General features: G+C 45.2%; 1 protein-coding gene across 1 annotated transcript in view; it reads right to left on the bottom strand.

Moving 5' to 3' along the window:
- Positions 1–5,299: 5,299 nt before the first annotated feature.
- Positions 5,300–10,457, bottom strand: part of riok2 (RIO kinase 2 (yeast)) — a 7,623-nt gene continuing 2,465 nt past the window's right edge. The window contains exons 4-10 of the mRNA XM_023979006.2: positions 9,186–9,361; positions 8,925–9,013; positions 8,545–8,736; positions 8,346–8,438; positions 7,790–8,245; positions 5,769–5,868; positions 5,300–5,670 (exon numbers count right to left, since the gene is read on the bottom strand). Of these exons, the coding sequence (XP_023834774.1) occupies positions 5,509–5,670; positions 5,769–5,868; positions 7,790–8,245; positions 8,346–8,438; positions 8,545–8,736; positions 8,925–9,013; positions 9,186–9,361 (1,268 nt within the window). The 3' untranslated portion in view covers positions 5,300–5,508. The remainder of the gene's footprint in view (positions 5,671–5,768; positions 5,869–7,789; positions 8,246–8,345; positions 8,439–8,544; positions 8,737–8,924; positions 9,014–9,185; positions 9,362–10,457) is intronic.

Genomic DNA, 10,457 nt, shown 5'->3' on the forward strand with positions numbered 1-10,457 from the left:
GTAGACACACTGACATAGGACACCTGGGGGGAGTGAGAGAGAGAAAAGAGAAGGAGGGAGAGAAAGAGAGACAGATGGGGAGGAGAGAAAGAGAGAGAGAGCGAGAAATAAATATAGGGTGACCCACATTAGAAACTGGCAGCCAGTGGCTTTGCTGTGCACTGTATTCATTCCGTGTGAAAATGTAGAAATAAATGTGAGGGTGTGTTACCTGGTAGACGAGGAGAGCTATAGTAGTGATGAAGGTGGGGTCAGAGTGGTGGGTGGGCATGGCCATGTGAGCTAGTGCCGTGAGGAGAGAGATTCCATCAGAACTGTTCACCTCAAACAGCCACTTCTCAAACCTCTCCTGGTGACCTGGCTCCGCAATACATGTTAGTACGTCATTAAGGCATGGCTCCTGTCCTGACACACTGTGTGAAGGTGTGATATTGTGCTCTTATCCTCTGTTGTTTTTTTAACACATTTGGTGTGAGAAAAGTACTTCATGAATACAATCTATTCCTATCATTATTATACAGTGCATTTGGAAAATATTCAGATTAATTTACTTTTTCCACATTTTGTCACATTACAGCCTTATTCTAACATTTTGTAAATTACATTTTTTTCCTAATCAATCTACACACAATACCCCATAATGCCAAAGTGAAAACAGGTTTGTAGAAATGTTTGCTAATTTATTAAAAATAAAAACCAGAAATGCATTTACATAAGTATTCAGACCCTTTACTCGAAATTGACCTCAGGTGCATCCTGTTTCCATTTTTTTTATTTTACCTTTATTTAACCAGGTAGGCCAGTTGAGAACAAGTTCTCATTTACAACTGCGACCTGGCCAAGATAAAGCAAAGCAGTGCGACAAAAAAAAAAACGGAGTTACACATAAACAAACATACAGTCAATAACACAATAGAAAAATCTATGTACAGTGTGTGAAAATGTAGAAGAGTAGGGAGATAGGCAATAAATAGACCATAGAGGCGAAATACTTACCATTTAGCATTAACACTGGAGTGATAGATGTGCAGATGATGTTGTGTCAGTAGAGATACTGGGGTGCAAAAGAGCAAGAGGGTAAGTAATAATATGGGGATGAGGTAGTTGGGTGTGCTATTTACAAATTGGCTGTGTACAGGTACAGTGATCGGTAAGCTGCTCTGACAGCTGATGCTTAAAAGTTAGAGAGGGAGATATAAGACTCCAGCTTCAGTGATTTTTGCAATTCGTTCCACTCCTACCCCTGCCCAAACCCTAACCTCTACCACACCCTGCCACCAACACCACCCCCCCTTACCCCAACCCAACCCTTCCCCCACCTCACCCCTCACCCCTTCCCCCAACAACCCTAGCTTTCCACCACAGTGGAACTAGATAATGTTAGATAAGTAGTAATGGTTGAGGTGGGTTAGGTAGCTGTGATCATGATGGTTATTATGGCAGTTACCAAATAGTTTCCAAAGCAGCTTCCTCCAGGCAGAGTGACGTAGCAGATGTAACAGGGTCCTGGGGAGAGGGCAGACTCATACAGCAACAAGCCCTCTGATTGGCTGACAAAGCCCTTCACAGAGTCCTCTGATTGGCTGACAGAGCCCTTCACCGAGTCCTCTCATTGGCTGACAGAGCCCTTCACCGAGTCCTCTCATTGGCTGACAGAGCCCTTCACCGAGTCCTCTGATTGGCTGTCGGACCCCTTCAGCTGTTTCTGCTCCCAGAAGTGATGCAACATGGCCACAATGTTCGCTGAGGACACACACAAACACACACACAAACACACACAACCTTTTAGTGGCATTTGTGCTCATTTTGTATACACTTATGGGTAACGATCATTTAGAGCGTGAGTAAGTATGTGGAAATAATCAAAGTCTGCATATAGACCTGATGATTGTCACATCAACAGAAATCTAAAAGATTGTTCCGGGCTTTAGAACAAGCCACCAGTCAGGATGACAGAACGTTTCAGAGATGTCCTGTGGCTGTGGTAAAAACACATTGAGGTGTGAAGAGGATAAGAAGTCAGTCTGGGGTTCAGGCAGTGGTGGAAAAAGTACGCAATTTGATACCTTAATAGAAAATGACTCAAGTAAAAGTGAAAGTTACCCAGTAAAATACTACTTGAGTAAAAGTCTAAAATATTTGGTTTTAAATATACTTAAGTATCAAAAGCAAATGTAATTGCAAAAATATACTTAAGTATCAAAYGTAAAAGTATAAATCATTTCAAAGTGCTTACAGTGTATTATGCAGTGTATTATGCAAACCAGACAGCACTATTTTTTTTACGGATAGCCTGGGGCACACTACATCACGCAGACATCATTTAAAAATGAAGCATTTGTGTTTAATAAGTCCGCCAGATCAGAGGCAGTAGGGATGCCCAGAGATTTGTCAAAAATATAAATAGTAAAGTAAAGTACAGATACCCCAAAAACTACTTAGGTAGTACTTTAAGTATTTTTACTTAAGTACTTTACACAACTGGGTTCAGGGGATAAGAGGTCAGGGTGATTTAGAGTTTAAATAACAACAGAAACCGAGCGCCCAGAACAATACAACAGGAAGTCAGCTAGATTCAGCACCACAATGCTACTCTACAGAACCTCTATCTGACTTAATAAGGGTATGAAGTGTTACTGTTGGAATGGACTGTAGATCTATCTCTCTAAATCAATGCAGAGACAGCCCATCCGAACCTTGTTTAACTTCTGATGACATCTACCGTCCGTCTATAGCCATGGCCGCACAAGTTATACACCTAGTCCTTCACGCTCTATGTATGTGTGTCTCTGTAACTGAACATTCCCAGACTGAGTTTGCGCTGAATTAGAAACAGGGGGTACCACCCAACCACTCATCTCTAACCCTGGGCTTCAGGTCAAGAACAAGCTTACCTTTGAGTGCAGACATTTTACTAAAATCCAATAGGTTTTCATTGAATTGTGCTTGTAGGTCAATACAGTGGAAAATCTCCACACAACACTGCTTACATCCAATCAAATCAAAAGTATTTGTATCAGAATCAATGTCATGTTCTTTACTGTGTGATACTGTAAATAGAGGAATCTGACTGTTCTGTCTGGGTTAACAAGCATCTACTAAATCAGCCTTTTCAACTATGCTTTCCCAGACTCACATTATTCCTGTGATAAAAAGCAATTCAATTGAGATTTCCCTGGCCCTATGTCTGCTTGAGTGACTAAATGCTATGATTGCATATATAAAATGTATATAAATTCCTGTATGAAACAGCCTAATGCAACACCGAAAGCATGGTCTGAGTCTGACCATCACACTGACTCAACTACAGGTGACATCAGTTACATGCTCAAGCCCAGACGTCTGAGAATGATGTGTGTGTGTGTCTCTGTGTGTGTSTCTGTGTGTATGCATAGTTACTCACAGTCCTTGAGGCTGGTACCGAAGTCACTTGGGGACAGAAGGTGTGATATGGAGAATCCCAAACTTGGCTCATCCTGTTCAACCTCAGTCTTCCGGCACACTCAGTCCAGTTCACACACAGGACCGACTCTCGCTCACACACACACGCACTTAGTCTGGATAAAACGCACGCACACACACACACTTAGTCCAGCTAAAACACACACTCACACATGCTAAAGCTAGTTCAAACCACGCTCCATGGACAGAGCAGTAAGCAGTGGGAAACTCCTCCGAACACAACTCCACTCAAGAATTTTGAAATGAAAGAGGATAAAGACTGCACTTCCCAAGAACAACGCTTTTCTCTCTCCTCCTCCCCTCTCTCTCCCTCTCATGTGAAGCCCTTCCCAGAGGTTCTCCTCTGAAGTGCTCCACCTTTGTCATGAGCCTGCTAATTAGCCCCCCTTACACGCACGCACACACTGAGGCCTGATGTTGGTATGCAGCCCCCCTCTCCTTGGCAGCTGCCTAATCCCAGTGGTCAGACAGACATGGTCTGAGTCACACCCTGAACGTACCGGGGCCATTGGCAGCAGGGATCCTAATGAACAGAACAGTCCCACATCTCTTACTGGGTCTTTGTGTCCATCAAATCTGCTCTGGCTTCTTATAGTAAAATGTGCCATTAGACCAACCAATATTAATAACCCCCATCTAAATCCATAACCCCCCAGCCCACAGCCAAACACCAACTGACCCGCATCCTCAGAGGAATCGTGTGTATGTGTGTGAGTGGGCAGGCAGGATGGAGCCATGCTTCAGACTCTTGTACATCCAGGGCCTGAGCTCCATTCAGACAGTGTATTCAGATTGCTCAGCAACTACATTTAGAGTCTCTTACAGATTCATGAAGTCACTATCACAGAGTGGATTCTCAGTCCCCAAGACCATTTTCAGGTTGTGTGTGCATGTGTGTGTATTTGTGTTGCCTGGCCTTGTAGAGCTCATTGGATCTTGAGAGGGTGGATGTATGTGTCTTCAAGTGTGTATGTTCTGTTCACATGAGCGTGTGTGTCTGGCCCTAAGGTCTATATGGGGTGAATGTGTGAGCATGTCATCATTGAGAAGCCTGTTTCATTGTCAGAGACCCTGGGACTAGAGTAGAGTTTAGCACAAGTAATCAGCCCCCCTCACACACAACTGCATTCCACAGCCAGAGAGAACTGCTAGAAGACAACCATTGACACACCATTCTGAAGACTTCTGCAGTGAATGACACAAGTACTCTCTTCACAAGGTAAAGCACCTTGAGCACTTGGAAAAGTACTCTCTAGGCAATCCATTACTTTTACCAGCCATTTCTATCTACAAATCAACATTTGTTTGGATTTAAGGATTTAAGCAATATGGCCACCCATTCAACACAGACTGACCAGGTGAAAGCTATGATCCCTTATTGATGTCACTTGTTAAATCCACTTCAAATCAGTGCAGATGAAGGGGAGGAGACAGGTTAAAGAAGTATTTTTAAGCTTTGAGACAATTGAGACATGGACATGGTATGTGTGCCATTCAGAGGGTGAAAATATTTAAGTGCCTTTGAATGGGGTATGGTAATAGGTGCCGGGCGCATGGTTTGAGTGTGTCAAGAACTGCAACGCTGCTGGGTTTTTCATGCTCAACAGTTTCCAGTGTGTATCAAGAACGGTCCACCACCCAAAGGACATTCAGCCAACTTGACAACTGTGGGAAGCATTGGAGTCAACAATGGCCAGCATCCCTATGGAACGCTTTCATGCCCCAACAAATTGAGGCTGTTCTGAAGGCAAAAAGGGGTGCTACTCATTATTAGTTAGGTGTTCCTAATGWTTTGTACKCTGTGTATATTGTGAACACACACCTGGACTCATTGTCATCATATTAAAGTTGTCTTTATTGAAAGTATTCACACTGCAGTAGATACAAAACACGACCCAATGCTGGGGGCTCGTCACTGGGAGAGGGGCTTCCAATGGGCCCCTTTCCTCTCATCGCCAATATGGTTCATGTTCTCATCATGTTCTGTTGTCCTCGTGACCAGGTTCTCACACACACTTGACTCGCACTCCATCACATACATCCCTCTCAGCCCCAGAAACCATCAGTCTCCAGACTAGATTTGATGTTACTCTGATTCTCTCTCCTCTCTGCAGTGACCAGGTTAGATTCTCCCTTTATCAGTCGTCTCCTCTGAGCTGCTTTCTGCTGCTTACTAAGCTGTCTCCGCACCTTCGCACGAACCACCTCCTACAACAACAATACATACATTAGTGGAAGGATTGCGTGTGAGTGACCGTGTCAGTGTATGCATGTTTAATCATGTAAGAGAGTGTGTGTGTACTGACCGGTGGTATAGTAGAGCAGCTCCCTACACTGCCGGCGGTAGCCTCACTGTCCGTCCTCCTCCTGCTGTGTTCAACCACATGAAGCAGGCTGTCTGAGTCTCTGTGGAGGAAAGATCACTGGACTTTAAAATGATCACCAAGCAAAGGAAACATATGTCAGATGTGGCTCTAGTGGTGTAGAATGACTCATTGACATACAGTTGATGTCGGAAGTTTACATACACCTTAGCCAAATACATTTAAACTCAGTTTTTCACAATTCCTGACATTTAATGCCTGAGTAAAAATTTCCCTGTCTTAGGTCAGTATGGATCACCACTTTATTTGAAGAATGTGAAATGTCAGAATAATAGTAAAGAATTATTTATTTCAGCTTTTATTTCTTTCATCACATCCCAGTGGGTCAGAAGTTTACATACATTCAATTAGTATTTGGTAGCATTGCCTTTAATTGTTTTACTTGGGTCAAACGTTTCAGATAGCCTTCACAAGATTCCCACAATAAGTTGGTGAATTTTTGGCAAATTCTCCTAATAGAGCTGGTGTAACTGAGTCAGGTTTGTAGGCCTCCTTGCTCGTGCACGCTTTTTCAGGTCTGCCCACAAATTTTCTATAGGATTGAGGTCATGGCTTTGTGATGGCCACTCCAATACCTTGACTTTGTTGTCCTTAAGCCATTTTGCCACAACTTTGGAAGTATGCTTGGGGTCATTGTCCATTTGGAAGACCCATTTGCGACCAAGCTTTAATTTCCTGACTGATGTCTTGAGATGTTGCTTCAATATATCCACATAATTTTCTTTCCTCATGATGCCATCTATTTTGTGAAGTGCACCAGTCCCTCCTGCAGCAAAGCACCTCCACAACATGGTGCGGCCACCCCGTGCTTCACGTTTGGGATGGTGGTGTTCTGCTTGCAAGRCTCCCCCTTTTTCCTTTAAACATAACGATGGTCATTATGGCCAAACAGTTCTATTTTTGTTTCATCAGACCAGAGGAAAAGTACAATCTTTGTCCCCATGTGCAGTTGCAAACCGCAGTCTGGCTTTTTTTATGGCAGTTACAGGTGATGTCGATATAGGACTTGTTTTATTGTGGATATAGATACTTTTGTACCTGTTTCCTCCACAAGGTCCTTTGCTCTGGGATTGATTTGCACTTTTCGCACAAAAGTACGTTCATCTCTAGCAGACAGAACGCGTCTCCTTCCTAAGCGGTATGACGGCTGCGTGGTCCCATGGRGTTTATACTTGCGTACTATTGTTTGTACAGATGAACGTGGTACCTTCAGGCATCTCGAAATTTCTCCCAAGGATGAACCAGACTTGTGGTCTACAATTTTTTTCTGAAGTCTTGGCTGATTTCTTTTGATTTCCCATTGATGTCAAGCAAAGAGGCACTGAGTTTGAAGGTAGGCCTTGAAATACATCCACAGGTACACCTCCAATTGACTCAAAGTATGTCAATTAGCCTATCAGAAGCTTCTAAAGCCATGACATCATTTTGTGGAATTTTCCAAGCTGTTTAAAGGCACAGTCAACTTGGTGTATGTAAACTTCTGACCCACTGGAATGATAAGTGAAATAATCTGTGTGTAAACAATTGTCGGAAAAATGACTTGTGTCATGCACAAAGTAGATGTCCTAACCGACTTGCCAAAACTATAGTTTGTTAACAAGAAATTTGTGGAGTGGTTGAAAAACTAGTGTTAATGACTCCAACCTAAGTGTATGTAAACTTCAGACTTCAACTGTACATTAATACTCTACAGGAGATTTAAAGAGACGCGGAGGTGTGTGTGTGTGTGAAGAGACGCGGAGGTGTGTGTGAAGAGACGCGGAGGTGTGTGTGTGTGTGTGTGTGAAAAGACGCGGAGGTGTGTGTGAAGCGACGCTGAAGTGTGTGTGTGTGAAGAGACGCGGAGGGGTGTGTGTGTGTGTGAAGAGACGCGGAGGTGTGTGATGTGTGAGTGTGTGTTGTGTGATGTGTGTGTTGTGTGTGAGGTGCGTGTGCGTGTGTACCTGAAAGGTTTGAACTCTCTGTTGGAGGAGGAGAGGTCGATCAGCTCAGGACACACATCCTCTTCCTCCTTTTCTCTCTCTTCATCAAGATCACCCATCACAACAGCCTCTGGATCAGTCTCTCTCTGTTCTCCTCTCCCTGGGTCTCGCTCTCCATCCTCGTCTCCTGTCTCAGTGTGTGTCTCTGTGTCACTGACTTTGAGCCCCTCCAGTTCCAATATAGCATGCCTATACTCTTCCATGTCCATTGTCTTCTCCATATCCTCCTCTCCTTCGTCCTCCTCTCCCTCGTCCTCCTCTCCCTCGTCCTCCTCTCCCTCGTCCTCCTCTCCCTCGTCCTCCTCTCCCTCGTCCTCCTCCTCCTCTGGTCCTTTAGGATCAAGCAATGCTGCGTCTCTCTCAAAGTCTTTGGTGAAGCCGCTGGCTGAGATCTCAACGTCCAGAGAAACGGAACGTCTAGAGGACAAACACAGGGTGAGTCACATTCACACACTACCTACCTCCCCTTATGACAAATGCCCCACTGGTCGAGCTAATAGTAAACATGCTGAATTACCTGATGTCTTTGAAGGTTGGGTACAGCTCACTCTCATAATTGTATCTTTTGGCAAAGAAATCTCGTATACATTTGACATCCCGGTCAAAATACCTGTAGACAAGACAGGAAAGTTTCTCTAACTATGTATTTGAGTGTGTGTGGTGTGCTTTTCTACATGTGCAGTTCTCATCAGTGTCAGGGTATGAGTGTGACTCACCACTCTGCATTGAAGTGTGTGGTAGACACCATCTGAGGGAAGTCAATCATGGTCACGTGATCGTGGTCATCCAGCATCAGGTTAAACTCATTGAAGTCGCCGTGGATCAGGCCATGATTGGCCAGCTTCACTATCAGCTCCATGACATCACTGTACATGGAGGACGGGTCTTCCAGCTCACGCACCTGACAGCTGTCAATCATTCAGACCACAAACAGAACAGCCAATCAGAGMGCTAGAATCGCACACGTGAGATGAAAGCGAGACAGAAAGATCGAGAGAAATAGACAAAGGTGTGTCAAGAGAAAAAGAGAGAAGTAGGTACGTAAAGAGAAACAGAGATGGATGGGAGAGAACCAGGAAGGGTGTATTTTACTAACAGTGGGTATCCATTGATGAGCTCCATAACCACAGCGTGTCTGTTATAGTCAATGGGCTTAGGGACAGGAAACCCTCGTTCGTACAGGGCCTGAGAGGAGAGACATAAAGCTGTCAGACACACAATGTCACCAGCATAGATATAAAGCAGTTGAATAACTTATCATCTTTGGTCACAAGGACTTCACCGTACACCCTTCACAGTAGGGTTGAGTCTTCTTTTCAGAAGAAGCAAGCCGCTGAACAGTGTCGGTACAAAGTACCTTCATGTAGGCGTACTCCTTCATGGCCGAGAGGCGTGAGAGGTAAAGCCAGGACATGTTCTTCCTGTGTTTGTGGTAGTCTCTCTTGTTCTTCAGGTTCCTGAAGGAGGTCCTCCCCAGCCTGTGGAGCTTCAGCGCGTACTGCTCCCCCTCTGGACTGGCCACGATGTATATATCTACAGGATGAACACCACACAATATACAAACCACTTACCTCTAGAGAAGACACCCGATTCAACTCAGACTCAAATCCAACAACATTACCTTGCAGCCTGAGTTATGTTTCACTATATTGGATCACTCCAATATATTGGTCACTCCGCAGCGGAGGGATACATCTGAGGTGAGGATTTACAGATTTACTCCCGTATACACCCCTCTCACAGCTGGGGTCCGCCCCTATATATAGACCTCATGGCTGCCACACATGTTCTCTTTGATTTTCTCGGKAGACGTCCGTATGGTTTGAGGTACAAACTTTCTGAAGTTCACTTGGTAAGTCACTGGTAAGTATAATATSTTGCGTGGAAGTATACTCACTGGCTGTTTGCAGCCTGGAGCAGCTGGCCACATGYCCAGCCCCTCCTCTTGAGTGCTCCACTCGCTGCGAGCGGTTGATCTGGATCTTCCACACGGGGGGGGTGTTGTACTTGTGTTTCGTTAGCATCACACTACAACTCCGTGTCTGGGACACCTTGGCAACTGCCCGAGACCAGGGATCTCTGTGGCATCCGAGACCGCCTCAGCGGTCAAGCCCACAGACTGAACGGCACCAATGGTCCATGTTAGGACTGCAGGAGGGTGTAATGAACACCATGCAGAGTGCAAGGTGACCAGCTACAACCMCTGCATACCAGTTGCGCTGGCGGTTGTTCTGCTCTTGGTGTACTGGTATTGAGGTTGTGCCCGAGTCATGCGGGGTGCAGAGGTCCTCCAATACCTACAGTCTCACTTGGATGAGGGCTTGGCAGCCTCTACACTGAGAGGGTATTTGGCCYCTATATCTGCCTGCCATGTGGGGTGAATGGACAGGCCAGTGGGGCACCATCCCTTGGTCTCCAGGTTTATGAAGGGGGTTCGTCGCCTGCGTCCAGCTAGGACCCACTCAATGATGAGCTGGGATCTGGATGTGGTCTTGGCAGCTTTGCCCCCCCTCTATGAAGAGGGGGGTGAGCTCCATGAAGAGGATGGGTGAGCTCTATGAAGAGGGGGGTGAGCTCTATGAAGAGGGGGGTGAGCTCTATGAAGAGGTGGGTGAGCTCTATGAAGAGG

The sequence above is a fragment of the Salvelinus sp. IW2-2015 genome, linkage group LG33, assembly GCF_002910315.2.
Source record: "Salvelinus sp. IW2-2015 linkage group LG33, ASM291031v2, whole genome shotgun sequence".
Lineage (NCBI taxonomy): Eukaryota > Metazoa > Chordata > Actinopteri > Salmoniformes > Salmonidae > Salvelinus > Salvelinus sp. IW2-2015.